Source organism: Aegilops tauschii, chromosome 6 (genome assembly GCF_002575655.3).
Source record: "Aegilops tauschii subsp. strangulata cultivar AL8/78 chromosome 6, Aet v6.0, whole genome shotgun sequence".
Classification (NCBI taxonomy): Eukaryota; Viridiplantae; Streptophyta; class Magnoliopsida; order Poales; family Poaceae; genus Aegilops; species Aegilops tauschii.
In genome coordinates, this window is record NC_053040.3 from 477,156,817 (window position 1) to 477,179,457 (window position 22,641).

General features: G+C 46.6%; 3 protein-coding genes across 4 annotated transcripts; all 3 read left to right on the forward strand.

Moving 5' to 3' along the window:
• The first annotated feature begins 3,407 nt into the window (after nucleotides 1-3,407).
• Nucleotides 3,408-7,602, forward strand: LOC109758546 (casein kinase 1-like protein 10). The gene is made up of 14 exons (XM_020317405.4): nucleotides 3,408-3,988; nucleotides 4,088-4,128; nucleotides 4,329-4,398; nucleotides 4,508-4,656; nucleotides 4,772-4,867; nucleotides 5,378-5,448; nucleotides 5,566-5,627; nucleotides 5,707-5,770; nucleotides 5,889-5,973; nucleotides 6,056-6,182; nucleotides 6,260-6,333; nucleotides 6,416-6,476; nucleotides 6,566-6,666; nucleotides 6,782-7,602. The coding sequence occupies exons 1-14, from the start codon at nucleotides 3,913-3,915 to the stop codon at nucleotides 7,124-7,126; spliced, it is 1,422 nt and encodes a 473-aa protein (XP_020172994.1). The 5' UTR covers nucleotides 3,408-3,912; the 3' UTR covers nucleotides 7,127-7,602.
• Nucleotides 7,603-7,980: 378 nt separating this feature from the next.
• Nucleotides 7,981-12,705, forward strand: LOC109758520 (diphthine--ammonia ligase). Its single transcript, XM_020317383.3, has 12 exons — nucleotides 7,981-8,178; nucleotides 8,255-8,326; nucleotides 8,430-8,509; nucleotides 8,609-8,834; nucleotides 8,941-8,973; nucleotides 9,058-9,140; nucleotides 9,868-9,940; nucleotides 10,163-10,496; nucleotides 10,627-10,958; nucleotides 11,122-11,441; nucleotides 11,568-11,931; nucleotides 12,017-12,705. The coding sequence occupies exons 1-12, from the start codon at nucleotides 8,101-8,103 to the stop codon at nucleotides 12,227-12,229; spliced, it is 2,208 nt and encodes a 735-aa protein (XP_020172972.1). The 5' UTR covers nucleotides 7,981-8,100; the 3' UTR covers nucleotides 12,230-12,705.
• A 513-nt stretch (nucleotides 12,706-13,218) lies between these two features.
• On the forward strand, nucleotides 13,219-17,509 carry LOC109758530 (uncharacterized). 2 transcript variants are annotated; one of them, XM_073502571.1, is made up of 11 exons: nucleotides 13,219-13,686; nucleotides 14,048-14,143; nucleotides 14,458-14,561; nucleotides 15,022-15,218; nucleotides 15,336-15,458; nucleotides 15,620-15,708; nucleotides 16,181-16,286; nucleotides 16,421-16,518; nucleotides 16,747-16,986; nucleotides 17,126-17,209; nucleotides 17,290-17,509. In XM_073502571.1, exons 1-11 carry the CDS (start codon nucleotides 13,573-13,575, stop codon nucleotides 17,302-17,304), a joined length of 1,266 nt encoding a protein of 421 aa, XP_073358672.1. In that variant the 5' UTR covers nucleotides 13,219-13,572; the 3' UTR covers nucleotides 17,305-17,509. The 2 variants fall into 2 exon arrangements, with proteins under 2 accessions (XP_073358672.1, XP_073358673.1); XM_073502572.1 differs by lacking the exon at nucleotides 13,219-13,686 and having other exon boundaries at nucleotides 15,027-15,218.
• The last annotated feature ends 5,132 nt before the right edge of the window (nucleotides 17,510-22,641 follow it).

A 22,641-nucleotide genomic window follows, 5' to 3' on the forward strand; every position in this document is an offset into this window, starting at 1 on the left:
TTACACTCACCTTTATAAACGCACACATGCACACCCTATTCCTATGAGCACCTTCGAAAGACTGAGCCGACATATCATCTTAAAATTTATGAAGCCACCGTAGGCACTTGAACCCTGGTGGGCTGGGGATACCACAGTCCCTCTAACCATCCAACCACAGGTTAGTTCGCGACCTACTAATTAGTAATAGTACAAACATGCATGAGAAACTTCATGATAATCTTATATATTTTGGAATGGAACGAGTACTAATCAATTAACATATATTTTGGAACCTTATCCATAGTCTGACATATTTTGGAACAGAAGAAGTCTTCATGAAAAGCTAACATACATTATATTTTGGGACCGAAGGAGTACTAATCATCAATCAACATTTTAACAATAGTTTGAGCTAGTTAGTAGTAGTGCAAACATGCATGGAGAACCTTCCCGATAATCTCATACACACTGTTATGAAACATAACAATCACATGATCCATGGAGGCCGTTTTTCCTTTTTGATATTCATTGTTGATGGAACATTTTCTTTTCTCTTTTCTCCGATTCTCCCTCACATCTCCACCCCACGAATTGCTAGACCTTTTTCTTTTGCGGGGACACGGAATGCTGGAGTCGAGAACATATTCAGTACTTCTCTTTTTTTATAGTGCTTCTGTACTACGCAAGTACAAATGCCGTGGGCTTCCAAAAATAACTTGATATGACCAGCGGCGGAGCTTGACATGAATCTCAGAGGGGGGGGGGGGGGGGGGCAACTAGGAGGGCAAAGAATTGATTTTTTTACTTATCTAAACCATGCATAGTACATTTTCTTCATTGTTTTGCCTAGGCTGGGCGGGCCGCGACCCCCTCGGCCTTGTACTAAGCTCCACCACTAGACATGACATATCGCATAGTGTCAAGTCCAAACGCGATGTACAGATTGAGGAAGCCAAAAGAACAATGTATTCTCTGTTTACTTTACTTTGTTACTTTTGTTTATTAATGTGTAGTTGGTCTTTACTCGCTTATTGCTAATGTACACTACAATGCTCTGTTGCATTGATCAATTACAGTTCTATGTAGCTCCATGGAGGTCTTCCTCCTCTTCATGACCACGCGACAGTCGTTGTTGGTTGATTTATGTTTGGTGTTAGACGTCAGGGCTTTGGTCGCGGACGGTATGGCTTCGACAACACAACAGTGGTGGCTATGACGAATAAGTCTGCTCCAAATCCCCCCTGTGATGCGACGACTTCCTTCCTCCCTCAACAACGGCAGATCTAGAAGCTTACGCAGATCATGATCTAGGTCGCATACGCAGATCATGATCTAGGTGCACGTTTTAGCCTCCCAGGCAAGGTTGCAACGACCACTACATTCAAGTGCCCTTCGGTTCTCAGGGCAAGGATGGTCGTCTTCCTCTACTCCATGGGGTGACAGAGAGAACAAGGGCCAAAGGGTGGACCGTTGAACCCATCATCGCCGGTGCTTCTCGATGGAGTTTGGTGACTTGTCAGCTACTTGCGTGGGTGTTACTCTCCTGTTCTGATGCGTGATAACATGTGTGCCCGAGAGGAAGATGGTGAATATTTTTCCAAAGGATCATATTGTATTTTTTTGGGTACCAAGATTGACTTATAATGCTTGCTATCCTTTTTTTTGCGAATTATAATGCTTGCTATCTAATCTGAGCACCAGCTCTTTCGAAAGACAGGACGCCATTTTCTCCTCACCTTTTCTCTCGGAGTAATGCTACACGTACAAACGAGTTACAAGGTTCTACAAAGAGGGTTAATTTGATTGGTCAATAGGTGGGGGGGGGGGGGCAAGTTTGTGATTGGTTAGTAGATGAAAAAAATCATAGTCAGCGTGTAATTACGTGTAATTCTTTGTATGTTTAGCATTATTGTTTCTCTCGTCCGCACCGCACATATTGGTAGAGGGCGAGAATATATTCAGCCTGTACGCAACGCGAGTGCAAATCGGCCGGCCACGCCTAAAAAGCGACGCAGGCTGCCAAAAACAAGCTCGGCAAGACCGATACGCGGTTCTTTGACACATCGCACAATGTCATGTCAAATCCAAACCCCGGTCGATGTACGTACATACAGATCGTCGAGGAAGCCAAGAGAACAACGTGCGCTCCGGTCGATCGTACCACGATGAGCGGGTAGCGTACACCACAATGCTCTCTCGCGTCGTCGTCGATCCCGTCGCAATCCATGCAAATATACAGTAATAAACTCGCCACGATTTGCCCCAAAAAAAGGAAGAAAAAAAAAACTCGCCACGGCATCTCCGTCAAAACCCGGCACGAGGAGAACATGCGTGACGGGAACGAGGCCCAACGTCTCACGAGGCGAATTGAACCCTGGATCTCGTCAAGAAGAAGGCAAGAAGAAGAAAAGACTTGATTAATCTATATCGGCGTGCACGACGAAGTTACCGCGTTGCGTCGCCGTGCGCTGCGTGGTGCCCGACGCCGTGCACGGTGCAGCTCTGGATGAGGGACCCGGCCACGTCAACGGCCGGCCACCGCCCTCCCAGGCCGGGGCCGTCCGTCCGTTCATGGAAGCCCCAGGACGGATCACGTCGTCGCCGGGCGGTGCAGGCTGGCCGTGCGTCCGTCCGTACGGCGTATCTGGGCGCGGGATGGGGGTGGAGATTTTTTCGTTGGAGCTGGGGAATGGGATGGGGGGTGGTGGAGTGCAGAAGGTGTCGGGCGCTACCTAACCTGGCGGGCCCACCACGAGACGCCGTTCTATCCGGTAGGAAGGAAGGAAAGAAAGAAAGATACTCCTGCCCCACTGCCCGCAGCAGCTGCCGCCCTAGCTACGTGCTACTTAATTTTTCTTTAATGCTCTTTATTTAAGTATCGAAATGATACGGCCCCTTTATTATCACAGGCCACGCCATTTCAGCCCGCTTCCGGCTCACAGAAATAACTAACAAGATATGCTAACCACTATGAATTTGGACCAATTATCTGGATAACCCTTTTTTTCCGGCAACAAGAGGGGGGCACGCATCGCGCAAAAAGCAGCAAGCCACGCTTGACGCTGCTTCTGCTAGCAAGGCACGCTGACTAGTACGCTTTTAGACGCGAAACCGTGTGCTTGTGTTGTGTTTGCGATGCTAACAACAACAACCGTTCTGGTCACGTGGTGGAAAGGCGTTGATTTCTTTGGTGCCGGGCGAAACGAAAAGGCCGGTCGGGAGCGGGTAAAAAGGCCGTGTCGGAGTGACATGAGTGCTGCTGCCGTGGTCGTCGTGGTGGGCACCGAAACGAAAAAGGATTCCGCCGCTTTGACAGCAGGTTAGCAGCAGCAAAACACTTTGACTTATCCGGACGAACATAAAATTCCGCCTGGCTGGCCGTTGGTTACTTACCAGTAATCGCAATCAGTCAGCGAGTTCTGTGCGTGTAACCGGGCGGCGTCCGTCCGTCTATTTACTAATCATCCATCCATCCATCCATCCTCCCACCCCACGCCTCCACCTTCCCCTTCCCCCACACCCTCCCTTGCTGGTCGCCGTCTTCGCCTTGCTCTCTCCCCCCACCCCCACCCCCCTACCCTCCTCCTCTCCGTCCGCCGCCCCGCCCCTCCCCTCCCCTCCTCCCCCCGCCGGCCCGGAGGAAACCAGGCTGCTTGCTGCCTCCTCCGGCGAAGGCCCAGTTTTTGCCCCCGTCTCTCCGGATCTCCTCGCCCGACCCGCTCGCCTCGATTCGTTTCGTTTATTCGATTTTTGCTCCCCTGTCCTGTACATATCTGCTCGGTCGGCGCCCGGATTTCTCGGCGGCGTGTCTGGATCTGGCCTTGCGAGGCGCCTCGCGGTCCGAATCCTTGCTCGATTCGCCCAGGCCCCGCGGCGGCGGGTTTGGATCTCGCGGGGGATTCGTCGGGAGGCAGGCAGCGGTAATCGGAGATGGATCACATCGTCGGCGGCAAGTTCAAGCTCGGCAAGAAGATCGGGAGCGGATCCTTCGGGGAGCTCTTCCTCGGTCAGCTCGCCGCCCTTCTCCAATATTGTTACTGTATTTTTCTCCTTGCTTTTGGCATGGGAAGTAAGATGCTGACTTCGCCGCTCTTCTTGCTTGCAGCTGTGAATGTGCAGACCGGAGAGGAGGTCGCCGTCAAACTGGTACTGGGTTCCGTCCTACTATCTTCCACTAAGAGTTCTGGTTTACTTGATTTAGAAGGGGGCAGCTTGATAGGAGTCATAGAGCTTGCCGCTTGTGCTAAAAGATCATCATAAGATGCACGCTCTAGTGAAATGCTTTAGTTAGTGGAAAATATTTAGCCGCTGGGGTTCTGAGATGCTGCTTTGTGGTTGTTCGACAGGAAAATGTCAAGACCAAGCACCCGCAGCTCCATTACGAGTCCAAGCTCTACATGCTTCTCCAGGGAGGAAGTAAGTCTATGGCCATTGACCTTTCCTTGACCACGTCAATCAATGTAGTTGGATTGGTTGCTGATGGTGAAAATTGAGCTGAGAGATGTTTGTTTGTTCTCGCTTGAAGCTGGCATTCCGCACCTCAAGTGGTTCGGTGTGGAGGGGGAGTATAATGTGATGGTGATTGATCTTCTCGGACCCAGCCTCGAGGACCTCTTCAACTACTGCAGTAGAAAGTTCTCGCTCAAGACCGTGCTCATGCTCGCTGATCAGATGGTGAGAACACAGTTGCATTTTTTTCGAACGGCTCCAATTCATACAATATCCCACTAGTTCCTTGCTTTATGTAGGTTTATGGTGCTAACCACATTCCTTCTTTCATTTTTTTAAGATAAACCGAGTTGAGTACATGCATCAGAAGGGATTTCTTCATCGTGACATAAAACCTGATAATTTCCTTATGGGCCTCGGAAGGAAAGCCAATCAGGTTTGCACTTATATCCGTCTCTCTGCTAATTTAATTAGATGCTTATACTTCAGACTCCCACATTCTTGTTTAAAAGCCAAATATTGTTTATGCATTCTTCCAGTTAACCACATAGCTTATTTGTGTAGTGTCACGATGTTATTAATTGTGGATTGTTGGACTTGTGGTCTGCATTCTTGAAGAAGGTCCAACAATGATGCTGTAGTAGAGAAACATGTTTTGACTGCTAAATTACTGCTCCAGTAGTCAAATATCTGATGAAGTATGTTAAATGCTTGTAATGATATCGCTGCTTCTGAGGTAACAAGGACATGGTTAATGACCAAGAGTGGATGACATAGATGGTCCATTGATATAGGCTGTCAGATTGTTAGTTACAGAGAATGTCCATTGATATAGGCAATAGGTTATGCAACTAACTAAGGCCATAAGCTAGCAAGGTTTTTTGATAAAGCTCATGTTTTATCTCTGAATCCAACTAATTTTGTATATTGTTGACATTCATGCCAGGTATATATAATAGATTATGGACTTGCAAAGAAATTCAGAGACCTTCAGACTCATAAGCACATCCCCTACAGGTTAGTTTAAACTACTTGTACTGCTGCGAAATATAAATGATGTTACAGGGGCACTGTCAACAGCTAAATGTACTTTCCTTGTATTGATTATGATGACATGTTCACTTCAATATGCAGGGAGAACAAGAATCTCACTGGAACTGCACGCTATGCTAGTGTCAATACCCACCTTGGCGTTGGTGAGTTTGCTGTGCTTTCTGAATGATGAAATGAGTAGCTAATTTTAGTTTTGTCTAACATAGCTCCCTTCTGATGCAGAGCAAAGCAGGAGAGATGATTTAGAATCACTTGGTTATGTACTTATGTACTTCCTCAGAGGCAGGTTAGTGTGTCATATCTATCATTCCATACATGCTGTTTTCTTCTAACGTTTTGCGCCAATGATGCATTTACGTTTCTCTAAACAATGCTAACTTCATCCATCTTTCTACATTCAACAGTCTGCCATGGCAGGGGCTGAAAGCGGGCACTAAGAAGCAGAAATATGACAAAATTAGTGAGAAGAAGATGCTTACTCCTGTGGAGGTAATTCATGTTTGGAAACTTAATGTATCCCTTTTTTAGTAACCTCAGTAATCTGACACTTGCATATGATAATTTGTGCCAGGTACTCTGCAAGTCTTACCCTTCAGAATTCATTTCTTACTTCCACTACTGTCGATCATTGCGGTTTGAAGACAAGCCAGATTATTCTTACCTAAAGAGACTATTCCGTGATCTCTTCATCCGGGAAGGTGTGTATCTGGACTAACTTTACCTAGTTCTCATGAATTTCTGCCTGTACCCATTTCTAACTGCATTATTTCTGCAGGGTACCAATTCGATTATGTGTTTGACTGGACCATTTTGAAATATCCCCAGATAGGCTCCAATCCAAGGATGAGGGTATGTAGTCTTTGGTTGTAATAATTGGACTACGTTGTCCTGTCATGAAGATTGTTAACTTCGTTCACTATTCTTGGTTCAGCCAAGTGAAAGAGTCAGTGGAGCTGCTGGACCTTCTATCGAGAAGATAGAGAAGGCCCCAGGTTTGTTCTTGTGCTCATGAAAGTTGTTGTAATGAAACTATGATACAAACCATGCAATCATGACAGCCTAGAAGCATCTTGTGTCACAGGCGAAGCATCTGCTAGAAGGAATCCCAGTGCTTCTCTGAATCAGAGTGACAACCACGCAACCAGACCACGGGAAACTGTATCGATGTCATTAAAGGAGATTGTAAGTCCAACTCCCTGTTCCAGAATAGAAGAGATGTAAACTTTGCTTCGCTGCACGTAGTGGACCTTCTATGTGTGCCATGAACTTGACAACCATGAATGTCTCATTTCTGCAGATGCATAGCACAGACCGGTCCGGTGAAAGGACTGTGGAGAGGACCGTGGAGAGACCTCGTACATCCTCCCGTACAGGCAGCGCATCCAGGAGAGCAGTTGCATCAAGCAGCAGGCCAGGCTCATCCATGGAACCGAGCGAGCAGCAGTACAGCCGGACGAGCAGGTTGTTCTCCAGCAGCAATAACGGCGGCAGCCGCCCGTCCAGCACCCAGAGAGTCAATCCTGGAGTGGGCGAGTCACGGGCCACGTCCCTCTCACGGGCGGCGGTCGCAAGAGGGTCGCGTGATGAGCCCCTCCACCGCAGCCTCGAGCTCCTGTCCCTCGGCACCGGCAAGAGGAAATAACAGGAAGGAGGGGGACAAGGGAACCCGAACCCGAGAACGAACGATGAAAGAAGGAACGACGCCGTTTGCGACTCTGTAAATGACAGGATACCACCACCCTATTCGTCAACAGCCCGCCTGGAGCATCCCATAATTTCCATGGTGCTCCAGCCTGTTGGTAGTATCACCACCACCATCATTGTTTGATAGATAGCAATAATTTGCTGCTGCTGCTGCTGTTGGTTGTTGTTGTCGTCGTCGTCGGCGTGTGCGTGTTAGGGCCAAGTCCTAGCTTTGTGGTGATTAATTTAGAGGTGGTCAAGATTCAACATATTTATGTTTCTTTATTACCTTCCCGCTGGGACTTGGCAAACTTTTTTCCGAGACTTTGTTGTATTTTCTCTTCCTGTTTGTTGCAACCTCTGGATCTGCCTGTTCAGCAACAGAAAGTTGATGAAAGTAACTTCCAGTATAAAAATTTGCAATTTCCTTGGTTATAGATGTTCTTGCATTGCTGCGGTATCGTGACGTATATGAACTGTGTTGTACAAGAAATGGCCTTCTTTGGAAGAGAAATCATGTAAATTTCATAAAAAAAATGCTCAATTGCTGCGGCTGTTAAAACGATTTTTTTGGCCGTTAGAACAGAGGAATAACATTTTTTACCATTATTAAAAATATTTATACAGCTAAATATGTTTTAATTTTTTTTGACATGAAAACAATTTTTAAAAGTTGATTCCTTATTCGCAAGAAAAGTCCACGGAAGTAAAATAACCCGGTCCTTGTTCCCGCGCGCGTCACTGGCAGGAGGGACCGGCATGTCAGCCATCCCCGTCGTTTTCACTTTACCCCCGAAAGGAAGTAAAAATCACGCCTGGCCTCCAGCGCTCGAGGACAGGAGGATTTGACGAAGTGACGACTCTCTGACTAACCCTAGCCTAGCCTAGCCGCCTAGGGAGCGAGCGGGGAGGCGGCCGGAGCCGGAGCCGGAGATGGAGGTGGTGGCGCTGGTGAGCGGCGGCAAGGACAGCTGCTTCTCCATGATGCGCTGCCTCGACTACGGCCACAAGGCAGACCCCGACCCCCCACCAGTAATCTCGTCGGCGTCTCCGTCCTTGCTAAACCTCGCCGCTAATCTGCCCGCAGGTCGTCGCCCTGGCCAACCTCATCCCGCTCGACGACGCCGTCGACGAGCTCGACAGCTACATGTACCAGACCGTACGGCCCGCCCTCCCCGCTCCCACGCCACATTTTTTTTTCTTCTCTGCGCCGTGTAATTTATTTGTTGATTGCTGTGTGGCTGTGGCGTTTGGGGATCTAGGTCGGGCACCAGATCGTGGTTTGCTACGCCAAATGCATGGGGCTGCCCCTGTTCCGTCGCCGCATCAGCGGATCCACAAGGCAATACATCTGTCCTCAGCATTTTGTTCCCCCGAATGTTATAGCTCTGTTAGGATGAATTTGATGTGACTTCGTTCAATCGGCCATTGTTGTCCGCAGGGATCATGCTCTCAAATACAGTGTTACTGCTGGCGATGAGGTGGAGGACATGTTTGCCCTGCTGAGCGAGGTGAAGCGGCGAATCCCGTCCATTGGCGCCGTGTCTTCGGGCGCCATCGCCTCCGATTACCAGAGGCTCCGGGTCGAGAGCGTCTGCTCGAGGCTGGGCCTGGTCTCGCTCGCCTACATGTGGAGGCAGGACCAGACTCTGCTTCTCGAAGAAATGGTAAGATGGGAGTTCAGTTTTTCTGTTTCTCTTTCAGCAGATTGCCTGGTCTGGCAGAAACTGGTTGCTCACGTTGTCACTTTTGTTGTGATCTTTATCCCTACAGATAAGAAGGGGCATCGTGGCTATAACAGTCAAGGTATACAGTGCCGTTTTCTTCAACTTGCTTGCATCATTGCATTTGTCTCTTTGGAACAAGTGGTTGATCCTATGGCGTTTATAGGTGGCTGCAATGGGGTTGAAACCTTCTGTCCACTTGGGGAAAGAACTGGCTGAACTAAAGAGCCATCTGCTCCAGATGAATGAGTACGTTCCTAACTCCTTTCTATCTATGCCTTTTGGCCTTTAGGACATTTCATGTTAGAAAGAGTGGCTTCTCGTCCCTTCTGAGTGGTTATGGGCTTGAATGAGTAAGGGGATTAATTTCATGTAGTGATCAATGAGCGAGTATGGTTTCTGAAAAGTACATCGCTATTGCAGTCATGGATACGAATGCTAGTTTTTGCCTCTTATTGTTCTCGAAAAGTAGTTGGCTGGTACACCCTCTGTTTTTATTTACTTTGCACATTAGCTTTGTCCTAAGTCAAATATATATGATGTGAAAATATATTCAATGATGAATCTAACGGTACTAATTTGGTATTGTAGATGTTAATAATTTTTCTATAAACCTGGTCAAAACAAGGTTTGACTTGAGACAAAAGCTAATATGCAGAGTAAATAAAAACGGAGGGAGTAAAACTTAGTTTGTCTAGCTCTTGGTTGTATGATGGATTAACTGTGAATATTACTCCCCCCATTAGGTCTTATGTTTAGTGTTGGTGAACTGGCTAGTAATGTTTTGTTGGTTCCTGGAAGCAAACTCTGTTTTGTTTGTCAGGAATAGAAATGGGAGTCTCCTGTAATGAAAGAAATATGCCACAGTTTTGTTCCTCTCTGCATCTCTTATTCTCATTGATCTCTATGTAAATGCTGGTCTGTTGCTCACATATATTTTCATCTTGTAATTTATCTTCTTTGTTTATCCTATTAGGAGTTTTGGAATCAATGTCTGTGGTGAAGGTGGAGAGTACGAAACACTAACTCTTGACTGCCCTCTATTTCGTGTAAGTTTGAGGAGCTGACTGAAAGTCTGAAAACATCATGACACTTGTTTTAGAATGCTAGGTAGACTGCAAGCATGACCACTTTCCGCGCCATGTTGGCACTGTCCATACTAACATGTTCATCAGAGATGCCTGTTGAGTTTTCTTATGCACAGCAATGTTCTCCTACCAGCAAACACCAGCTGTTGAATTTTCTGCACTATAATATGCCTATGTTTGCAGAATGCAAGGATTGTCCTTGATGATTTTGAAGTGATACTCCACTCTGCTGATTCCATTGCTTCAGTCGGAATTCTTCATCCGCTGGCATTTCATGTTGAGCCCAAGCCAGGTTCATCTAGCAGCATTGGGGATGGTGCCATTGCTGAAGAGAATTCTAGTTGCCTGTACGAAGTAAATGGAGCTATTGCACACACGGATGGGGAAACCAAACAGACCTTGAATCCAACACCAACCTCTGATGCTTACCCAGATACAAATGTATGCATTTCAAAGACAGGGAAGACTTTGTTTTCCATTGGTTGTTGGATAGAAGAACCCTCTAGTGCTTCGCAAGGTGCATACTCCTGTGTTACTTATTTCCATGTTATTGAACTGTTCATAATTCTCCGCCTGGTAGGAGTATCTTATGTTCTATTTCATCTTGCTTTGTTGGACACTCACTTACAATTCCATTATGTCAATAGGCATGAAGGCAGATCTAGTCAAAGTTTTGAGCAGAATTGAGAATCAGCTCAAGGACGGAGGGTTAAGTTGGGCAAATGTTCTATATGTTCACCTCTACATTTCAAGCATGAAGGAATTTGGATTAGCCAATGAAGTTTATGTCAGCTTCATCACAGAAAAGAAATGTCACCTTGGTGTTCCCTCGCGCAGTACAATTGAATTACCACTTGTTCAGGCTGGTTTAGGCAATGCATATGTGGAGGTTCTAGTGTCAAATGATCTGGTCAAAAGAGTTCTGCATGTACAAAGCATCTCATGCTGGGCTCCTAGTTGCATCGGACCTTATAGCCAGGTGAAAGAACACTCCATGATAATGCCATGAATTCATATTAAAAGCTGTCTGCAGACTAGTTGCTGTCTGCAAAGCGCAGATTAGGTGCCGGTATATTCAGTTTGCAAAGAGTGTTCACATATGATTACTCTGGGACATGAAATTTCTTTCTAATGTCTTTCAGGCAACACTCTATGGAGAGATTCTCTATATGGCCGGTCAGCTCGGGCTTGACCCCCCTACGATGAAGCTCTGTCTTGGAGGTGCAACAGCTCAACTGGATCTAGCACTGCGAAATAGTGAAGCTGTGGCTAATGCCTTCAAGAGCTCTATCTTCTCTTCAGCAATACACTTTCTGGTGTACTGCTCTGCCCACCTGACATCCACTGAGAAGGAAGCAGTTGAACAAAAGCTGCAGAATTCATATATTGCTCATTTGGATTCCGCAAGAAGTGGATCGTATCCTACTATTCTATATGTACTAGCACCGGATCTTCCGAAAGGGTAAGCATATTTTTCTTCTACTTTATCAGCAAGGCAACCCATGTCCTTTGGACAAACATAGTTGGTGATGCCATGGCACGTACTACTATTCTGGATTCATGAGAATTATTTGTTCCCGTTTTTCAGAGCATGTGTGGAGATAAAACCAACATTGTATGTCCCCACTGATGGCTACAACGACAATGACGATGATGGAGATATTACCAGAGAGCCGGAGGCCGGAGGGTCAAAGCCATCATCGAGCAAAGTCCCAAGTGAGTGGAGCGCGCAATACTCTGGCTTGCACGACTCATGCTGCCTGGCTAACACGGTTGCTGGGAAGATTTGCTCTGCTGTGGTTTCAGTCACGAATGATATCGCGTCAAAGATCTGTCCCAGCACCGAACATCTACACCCCTCAAAGGAGCATTTGAAAGCCATAGCCAGGTTTTGTGCTTTCCAGCTCGCAAAGACCCTGACAGACAACAGCTTCACCTGGGACGACGTGACGGTAAGTCTCTGGCCTGGGTTCCCTTTTCGCAGCCGCACCGGCGCCGCCTCCTAATCAGAATTACTGAATTCATTTATACCTGCAGATGCTGAGGTTCTACTACTCGGTAGAGCGCGCAGTGGCAGCGGATGTGGTGTCCCGTGCGTTCTCCGAGGCCTTCGCCGAGCTCGGAGCCGCCGATGGTTCCTTGAGAATCGACGGGGCGCCTGTGTTCAACCTCATCCCGGTCTCCGGATCCGGTCGCTCCGCTTCCATGGATGATGTCGTGACGTGCGAGCTGCTAGCTTCCAAGGCTTAAGCCAAGAAGCACCTTGGCCTGCACTTAGTGGCCTCCAAAGCTAAAGTCAAAACCTGGCCTGCACATGCACATGCGCCATGGTCGATCATGCTCGCTGGAATGCATCTTCCGTTGGAAGATTGGAGGCAAGCAGTGGGACGATTGATTATCCGCCGGCGCTGCGTCAAGCTGGGCAGCAGATAGCCGACCAGGTGCCTTGTTGTTAGCGGCAGTTTCCTCTCTGTGACGGTGATTTTTGGTTTATTGTTATTATTATATGATGATCAATATCAAATATGATATTCCTACTATACCACAAAGCACATTGGATCTGGTTGGCCTGTGGCTGTGGCTTGTAACGACATTGGTTGGTTGGTTGGCTCAGTTAGTGGCATGGGTGTTCGTCGTGTTAACCAAGCACGCACGGCTTATTGTATTCACAAGATTTTTAAAATTTTGTTATACAAAATCTGGAGCGCCTACCATTCCAAGGCAAACCTTTTTTTTTTCGAAATGGAGAAGGCAAACCTTTTGATATACTCATACGTAACAATATACCCCCTCTGTCCCAAAATTCTTGTCTTAGATTCGTCTAAATACGGATGTATCAAGTCACGTTTTAGATTTGTGTAAAGAAGAAAAGAAATACTAACATACGCGCATATACTTATTCCTATAAACGCACACATGCACACCCTACCTCTATGAGCACCGTCGAGAGACTAAGCCGGCATATCATCTTAAGGTTTTACGAAGTCACCGTAAGTGCCTTGTAGTCGATGCGAACGCCTCCTCCCACCGAACGTGCATCGTCTAAATGCGAGCACGAGGACTTGAACTCTGGTGGGACGGAGATACCACCGTCCACCTAACCATCCAATCACAGGTTGGTTCGCGAGGACGAGAAAGTCGTCGCCACGCCTTGATTGAAAATAAATAAAAAAGCAGCTGTGCTTGATGTTGTAATAACAATAATAACAATAATAAAGGAAAAGGAAAAGGCATCCAGCAGCTGTGTGCCCGTGCTTCTTCTCTCCCTCGCTCTCGCTCTCTCCTCCTTCCCCTCTGCCCCCGACTCCCGACCCAGCCAAATTTAGCCGTTACACCACCTCTGACCTCTCTCCCTCTCTCCACAACACACGTCACACAGACCGATCGAGGAGCATCTCGATCCTTATCCGGCGATCGACCCTCCGGCAATCTCCATCCGCCGCCCCGCCCCGCCCCGGCCGGCCGCAAGCGACCGATCGATCGATCCTCGTCCCCGCCCCGCCCGCCGGTCGCCGGCGTCTGGATCGATCGATCGATCTGTCCCCGATCCGGTCGATTGAGGAGGAGGAGGATCGAGGAGAGGGGCGGGCAAGATGATGTTCTTGGCGTGCTGCTACAACGACCCGGACATGCTCATCGATCCGGAGACCATCTACCCCACCCGCGCCGACTGCACCGACGCCCCCAAGTCCCGCTTCAAGCCCATGGCAAGCACGCACGCACGCGACCCCCTCTGCTTCTTTCCTCTGCATATATAATCTCTTCTCTGCATTATGAATCATCATCCCCATATGGACGTCTATGTTCAGATAGGTCGAATCAGAGCACGACGCAAGCATGAGGCTCTCTGCCGCCTATCTATGGATCCCCTGTATCCATGTGCAAATTCAGAGCCTCATACGCTGCCGCTTTTGATGCAGAACTAGAGCCTCTTTTTATTTTTCTCCTTTGCTCAGAAGCTGATTGTATGCAGAGATCAATGACTGTATTGCATTGTATTGTATTGTGTTGATCGTTGGGTGCATTGATTTGTTGACTGATTGTGTTTTTTTTTTGGTCCTCTGGCAGCCTCGCCGCACGCTGAGTCCGAGGAGATGGAAGCTGCTGTTCAACGAGGAGGGCTGCCTCGACGCGGCTGGAATGATCATGAGAGTACAGCGTGGGGTAAAGCTCCTACGTCTTTCTTTCTCCAGATTCATCGCTACCAGCATTATTAGCTGAGTGACAAGCTGTATCGATCCCACACCCGAGTAAATGTTTGTTAGCGCAGACCTTTCACATTGTACTGTTTTCCTACCCTTTCAGCCTTGCAATCTTTCTTCTTAACAACCACTGATCAATTTAATTGAACCAGGATATAAACAAATGTGACTCCTCAGTTTAATTGAACCTGCAATATGTACCGCATCTAAGCACATATTGTGACTCCTCAGTTTAATTGAACCAGGACCTTGTCTTTATTTTGGTTATGCCAACAGGGCGTCCACCCAAACATCAAAGGAGAAGTTTGGGAGTATTTGCTCGGTTGTTACGACCCTAAAAGCACTACCGAACAGAGGAATCAATTGCGACAACAGAGAAGGTTTTTTTTAATCTCATCTGCATCTTACTTTTGTCTGTTCATTTCATTCCATTTTAATGTCATTAGAAGCAATACATATTATTTTATCATCTTGCAAAGATTCTCACCAGCCACCTTCCTTTTCTTGATCCTTCTTTTTGCAATAATGGCTACTTCAAATACATATTATCATACTTATGAGTAACTGAGAGTTTAAATTGCTCAAATAAATAGTTTAGAGATATTGGGTTCTCTAGAAGAGCTGAAGCAGTCCACAAAAAGGGGATACACATTCAAGCCATTGTATCTAGAGGTTTCATTTCAATTTGCTGAAAAACTGGACTAATGTAGTTCTGTCACATGTTATGCTGCACATAGCAATGCTATTTTTTGCTTCAGGATGTTCACCATGCTTTTCAGAATGTTATAAAGGTGGCATATGAATGGGATGAGGATTATACTGATTTGAATATTTTCATAGGTTAGAATATGAGAAACTGAAAACAAAGTGCCGAGAAATGGATACGACAGTTGGTAGTGGAAGGGTAATCACTATGCCTGTGATAACAGAAGATGGCCAGCCTATCGAGGATCCTAACTCAACTGGAGAACAGCAAACCAATAATGGTCCGCTCACAAAAGAAGTCATTCAATGGAAACTTCTTCTGCATCAAATTGGTAAGCAGCAGTATTGCCTCTGTTTTCAGCATCCGTCACATGTAAAAAAAAAAAACAGTTTCCGTATGCTGTCTTCAAGTTTTTAAATTTTCTGATTCTTCCACCGATCAATTGCAGGTCTCGATGTTAACCGAACTGACCGGACACTAGTGTATTACGAGAGCCAGGAGAATTTGGCACGTCTGTGGGACATTCTTACAGTGTACGCATGGGTGGACACTGACATTGGTTACTGTCAGGGTAAGTTGTTTAAGCAACACACATCTTTTTTGTGTGGGTGCAGATTAAGTATTTCTTAAACAAATGTGGATCAAGTATTGGTAAAAAGGGAAATGCTTAACAATGACAGTTTCCTAAATGCTATGTTGTATATGCTTGTTAAATCCTTTATGCATGAGCAGGAATGAGTGATCTTTGTTCACCAATATCAATCATTTTGGAACATGAAGCGGATGCTTTTTGGTGCTTTGAACGGCTGATGCGCAGAGTAGTAAGCACCCCTATCCTTCTATCACTAACGAAACATTTGGATTGTTTACATTTTCAATTGTTTAGGAACTGCATTGCTTTCTGCTAACTTGCATCGTAGTGGCAGCGCGAGATTTTAGATTATGTTTCTACAGATAACATTATAAAACTAAAAGGCTATAAGAGGCAATGCATACAATTAAAGTTAAAAGACAATGCATACAATTATTGTGAGATACTCATTCTGGTAGCCAGTTTTGCTTTGCACAAGCATTTGTTGACTTCCCAAACCTTAAAGGGACAACGCGGATAAATGTAACTACTTGATGCTGGTATAGAAAGAAGACGCGAAAAAACTCTGAAGTTCTTGCCTGTGCTTTTGTACTTCTCTGAAGTAATAGTCTCTTCTGCTGCATGCCTGCATGTGGTATCTGACTTCATTCATGTTTCTGCATATACTTAAAGGTTTAATATTTTACCTTCAAAATATGCAGCGTGAAAATTTCAAGAGTACTTCTACCACAATTGGAGTTCGATCTCAGCTGACCACCTTGTCAACCATAATGAAAACTGTTGACCCAAAGCTACATGAGCATTTAGGTAGAGTTTTTTTGGAGCTAAATGTTCTTTATTTTTTTCTTTATTAGACTGTTCAAGAAACAAATGCCTTTGCTTCATCAATTATTTAACAACAAGCTCAAATTTTTGTATTTCCTAATAAAAAATGTATGCAGAAAATCTTGATGGAGGTGAATACTTATTTGCCTTTCGGATGCTGATGGTTATTTTTCGTAGAGAGTTCTCTTTTATAGACACGATGTACCTTTGGGAGGTAAGATTTCTTGATAATGCTAACTAACCTGTAGTGTATTAGTTGCCTGTGCACTAGATTAGTTTTCCTGACAATTCAATCTGGAGTGTCAAAATCAAACATAATGATCATTGACATTTAGTTCTTAATCTAATTCCAATTTGTACTACATGGGGTATTTGTTTCTTAATGGAAGGCGTTCATAGCCACAATTGTAACTATATTTTCTTGATCTTCAAAATGTTGCAGCTCATGTGGTCTATGGAGTACAATCCGGGTTTTTTTTCAATGTTGGAGAGTAATTCCGGCCCACCAAATGAAAAAGATGAAAATACCCTAAAACAGTGTGGAAAGTTTGAAAGGAAAAAATTGCAGGCAGCCAAGCAAGAGGAGCAGATCCCTCTATCGGTCTTTGTTGTAGCTAGCGTCATAGAGGCTAGAAACAAGCGGTTACTGGGGGAGGCAAAAGGTCTCGACGATGTCGTCAAGGTCCTCTCTCTCTCTCTCTCTCTCTCTCTCTCACACACACACACACACACACACACACACACACACACACACACACACACACACAATGTTGATCATAACCGAAAGTTATGTTTTTTATGTTCCTGTCCCCTGAGAACAGATTTTGAATGAAATCACTGGAAGCCTGGATGCAAAAAAGGCATGTAGAGGGGCATTGACGATTCAAGAGAAGTACCTAACCACAGTGAGTTTCCTGTCGATACCTATACCATTATACGATAAGGAGATGCAAATAAAAATAATCTGTACTTTCCTGAACTGCAGGTAAAAGCATCATAGCGACGTGTAGAGGAAAGCATCCTTAGCAACAAGATTCGATTGGTCTTTTTTTTTTACTGGAGAAACAGCTGTATGGCAGAAAATTTTCCATTTTTGATATGTGTATGTTCTGTAATTTTTTGACCCACCATGTAATTTGGCACTTGCACAAAAGGGAAATGAATACCAGTGGGATTGTTCAGGAATAAAGGTTGCATTTCTTGTAGAGTTAAATACCAGTAGGATTATCTGTTAGCAAAGTTTGCTGGTCCTCATAAATATACATCAAACACTTCAAGTCTCAACTGTTGTTGCATACACCGAGATATGTAAGGTTTTCCTTTCAGCGAACTATATTCCTGGAGTCAAATTTTGTTTTGGTTCTTTACAATCCAGTGGTTGGAGAGGAGTAGGAATCAACAAATAAAATGACACATAATTAGCACAAAAGACAGACCCGGTGCTAGAAGCCCCCACTGGGGAAAGATTATACGAGGCAAGCCTTACCCCTGCACATTGCAATGCAGAGAGGCCACGTCGAACCCAGGACTTCTTGGCACAAGTGGGAGTACTTGACCACTCACCACTGCGCGAGGCCTGTCCTCCGCAAATAATCAGGCTAAACCAGAAATTAGTTAATGAAATTGCCAACCATTTGGCTAAAATAGGAATCTGATTCAGGCCATGACCTGATCTCTTTTTGACGAGAACATCTGAAGTTATGATCTCAAAGAAGAAAAACACAGGGAAATGAAAAATCCTGTGAACATTGTATTACATTTCAGTACATAATTTATCTATGTGCCAGAGCCGTGAGTTGGTTGCGAGATCTTATGGGTTTCACCTCTAGCCTACCCCAACTTGTTTGGGACTAAAGGCTTTGTTGTTGTTGCTTAAACAGAGGAAGGATGTGTGATACGATTACAGAAGGTTAAAATTAAAACAAGAGGCTGTAAACTAAGAGCCTGCCAGACTTCCTACCTAAATGTCTCCTATTTTTTCTGAGCTGGCCGTTCCCACCATTTGCGCTCCAGACTAGTTAAACAGAACCAGGACCTCTCAATCTGGTACGTGCCGAAACAACAGCAACCAAGAGCAACCTAGACCCAAAAATAGTGAACTATAAATAGATTAAGGCAACAAACTTCCAGCCCTTCCATTTCCCCCAACTAGGAAGAGAAAATCTAGTCCTGTTTCTCTTGGAGCTTGGGAGAGGATTGCAATTCTTTGCCAATTTGCGACAGATCATGCAAGAATAGGAGGGCAAGAGAATTGTCATGACCAAGGTGGAGATGTCACCAGGAAGAAAACCCTGTTGATTGTCCTTGGTTGCTCTTTGGATATTGGTTCCTAAGGTATGTGAGCTTGATTTCATTGATGTTGGTTATTTTGTCTGAATCTACTTGTGTGTGGCAGACAGATTGAAACACGATATCAAAAGAATGGACAAATTGTTTCAATCTGTTCATTCTGGTAATTCATCTTTTGTGCTCTATACATTATCGGGTTCGATCCTATATGGAATGTGGAGATAATCTCACCCAAAACTGATAGCAAATCCATGAGCCCCTGATGCATAGCAGTGCCAATTAACAACACTATATTCTGAAGAAAACTTTCAGATGGGCTGTTTTCAGAAGTTGTTTCCATTCATTTTTGTTTGGTAGTTTAAAGGATCGCATCACATTTCATTGTTTGCACAAAAAAACCTCTGGATGATGACATTGGGTCTATTCATCCACAAACAATGTAAATGTGGGGTCGGTGATTCTTCCTTTTGATTTGCACAATAACCTTTCTTCGGTTAACACCCTAATAATTAACTTTCTTATGAAGGCTTAGATCAAGAGGTGGAAGGCACAAAAGACTTAAGTTGTGGATTCCTCGCAGGGTGCCGCGGGCGGCCAGCCGCCTGTGGAACCAGTTAAGATGAAGGGCCTTCTCAAGGGCCTGCGATACATCTCGCAAATATTCGGTAAGCGCCAAACACCGACTAAACCAGCCACAATTCTACAGTCAAACCCCCTAAATTCTAACCAGCCACAACAAATTAACCACCAAAACAATATTCACAACAAGCATCATGAACATGCGTAGAATTCAACCAGAAGATGAAAAGCTGCCAAGTTAAAAAAAAATTGTGAAACAAAATGCAGTTGGAATGGAAAAGTTGGTAGGATGGTGTTGTAAAATGTGTGTACCTTGTGTGCGTGAGGGTAGTTGCAGACCCCAAGGAGCCGGAGATCCAGATCGGGGCGCCGACGGACGTGAAGCACGTCGCGCACATCGGCTGGGACAACAACTCCGTCGCCAACCCCGCCTGGGTAAGCTCGCGCGCGCGGGCGCCATTTCCATTTCCATTTCCACCGTGAATCTCCAATTCTCCATCGTGACGCACGGCTCCGGCCGGCCGATTTGGTTGCAGATGAACGAGTTCAAGTCGCAGGCGGGAGCGTCGGGGAGCGGCGGGCCCGAGGGCGCGGGGGCGGGGGCGGAGCAGCCCGGAGGAGGAGGAGGAGGAGGAGGAGGAGGGGCGGCCAAGGCGGAGCAGTCGGAGGCGAAGCCTCGGCGGACGAGAGGGAAGGGGTCGGGGAGCGGCGAGGGGAAGCGGGAAGGGCGGCGGACGGTGAAGGCGGAGGCCTCGGCGGAGGGCGGAGAGGGGGAGGCGGCGGCGCCGAAGCCGCGGCGGAGGAAGCCCAAGACGTCCGGGGGCGGCTCGGGGTCGGGGAGCCGGTCCAAGCCGGGATCGGGGGGAGCCGCGTCGGAGTCGTCCGCCGCGGAGGCGGAGGAGGGGTGAAGCGCGCCGCCTCGCCTCGCCGCGCCGCGCGCTGCTCGCTGGTACATACGGGGAGAAGCCTTTTTTTTTTTTTTTTTTGAATTTGAACTTGATTTTCGTTGGGCCTCTGGAGGAGCACAGGATTTTCGTTGGGCCTTTTTTTTACCTGTTTTTTTCTTTATATAATGCTGCGTTGTTTGTTTTGAGCCGGTGTTTGGAACCGACTGCTTTTAGAAGATGATTTATGGCGGTGTAATGTGTGTGTGTAGATGTGGAAATGGGCCATCTGTAATGTGTGCTTAGCGTGTGTTATCTCTACTCCTAATGGACGACTTGGTGAATAGTCCGCGCGGTTTATTTTCGCTGGTTTATTTTCATCATCCTCCCATCTCTGTTTTATTTTCGTCATTCCTCCCACCTCCGTTAACTCGCTATCCTTCTGCGAAAAAAACCGGTGCCAAAAAAAAACCAACGATCGCTCCCTCTCTCTCTCCCTCCCGCTGCGACCCCTCCTCTCGATCCACCCCCTCCCGCTGCGACCTCTCTCTTTCCCTCTTTCTCCCACTCCACCGCCGCCGCCCCGCCTCCCGCTCCGCCGCCGAGAGGCTATCGAGGAGCCGGCATCGATATCCGAGAGGAGTCGCCCTTCGCCGCCGCCGAGATCCCGTGCCTCTCTACAGATCCCTCTCGCTCTCTTCTTCGCCCATCCACCTGGATCGAAAGTCGAAACCCGCCGCCCCTATGTCTCTGCTGGTGCTCGACGGAAGATGAGGGCGGCTCCTCCCAGCGATTCCCCGTGGTCCTCGGCGGAGGCGACGGCTAGGTCAGTCCTCTTTCTCTGGCTCACCCAATTTGCCTGGGCCGGCGAGCTAGGGTTAGGGTTACCAGCGAGACGCCGCCGCCCCGTCATGTTGCAGGTGCTGCTATTACCCGCCGTCGGCCCCATGTGCTTGTGGCCGGCCCGTACTGATGATGTTGTTCTGTGGCTGGCCGCCCTGTGTGTTCGTGCTGCTGCTGCTTACTGTCCCCTGTGTCGTGCTCATGCAGCTGCAGCGAAAAGACAATGTGGTGATGGGCGCCGGGGGCGGGCACTGGCGGTCGGCGGAAGGCGCTGTGGAGGTCGGCGGCGGGAGCGGACTATGCCGAGGTACTGCGTGTAAGAGGAGCTGATAATTTGCGTTTTCCCCGGCAGCGCGATTCATGATAGGGTAGGACCTGGTTGTGGCCTTCTTCCGCGACTTCTTGGGCTCTGTGAGCCCCAACCTCCGTTTCGCCATCGACGGCAGGTACGGCCACGACCCCTCCGCCGTTGGCGTCACATGGCACCTCAAAACGCAAATTATCAGCTCCACGGAAGCTGCCGGCTGCCGGATCAGGTACGTGAACAACTGCGTCCATCCATCTAGCGATTTAATTAGCATAAATAAATGCCCAATTTATTCCAGTTACTTTTCAAATTCTGCAGTGCAGCCTAATGTGTGAAGCGAGAAGTTTGGATCTGGTGGTAGAAGTCCTTTGAACATGGACAAATCAATACCAAAATTGATGTGGTTCTTACAATCTTTGTGTACAGTGTTTTTTTTGAGGAGTAAGTAGGTGGAGCACACGAGTGACGTGATACTCCAAACTCTGACTGGAGACGTGATACTCCAAACTCTGACTGGACTAACTCTTAGCATCTCATAATGTAATGTCTACACGAGATGGAGCACGCCGCCTCGTCGATGCATGAGCCGGTGAGGTCTAAATCAAGCTGTGCGTGTCTTGGTGAGAATTTTTGGACTGCATTTTGTGGTTGCGAAGGAAATTGTGGGCGGTGTAGGATCTATACTGTACATGGATTGCAATAGCTGGATTGATGGTAAGGTTTGATCAATGAACATCAACATAATTTATAGTTTGATTTAGGACTATGCATCTTCTTGCACTGATTTTCATCTCTTTGGAGTTCCCTAAAGAATCACTTTGAGTAATGCTTATTTCCCCCCAACTCTAAATTGTACCAATGAAAAGTAATTACTTTGAGCAGAGAAGAGGAGGGCAGCAAGGAGGAACATGGGGGCGTGTGGCTGGGGCGTTTCTCTTGCACTAGGGTCGGGAAGCGATTTTGCAATAGGTAGTAAGTAAGCTATTTCTTGTGAATCTTGTAAGTTTCTGCATTTTCATGTTCTAATGTTAGTATTTGTTCTTTTATAGATTTTATAGGGGGTAGAAGGAGAGTTTGTGCGAGGGTGCAGGTGCGCCGGTGGTACTGGTTGAACCCATGGAAGTTCTGAGCTCATAATTGCTATGAAATCTACACAAAAGTTTGTGATTTTGTTAACCTGACTAGAGCTCGATGTTCATGTCAGTCCTTTATTTAGATGTTAACCTGCCATTCCTTTCTAGATGATGACTTGCTGTTCTTCTACTAAGGCGGTGCATCTAAGGTTTCTTTACTTGCTAACTGACTATTCAGTTCAACAACGGCCCATGCGGTAGAATCGAGGCTGCAACTCTAGCACTTCAAAGAGGAAAGGAAAACATGACTACTTCACGGCGAGGTAAGGAGTGGCTTAATTGAACCTGCTACATTGTGATTG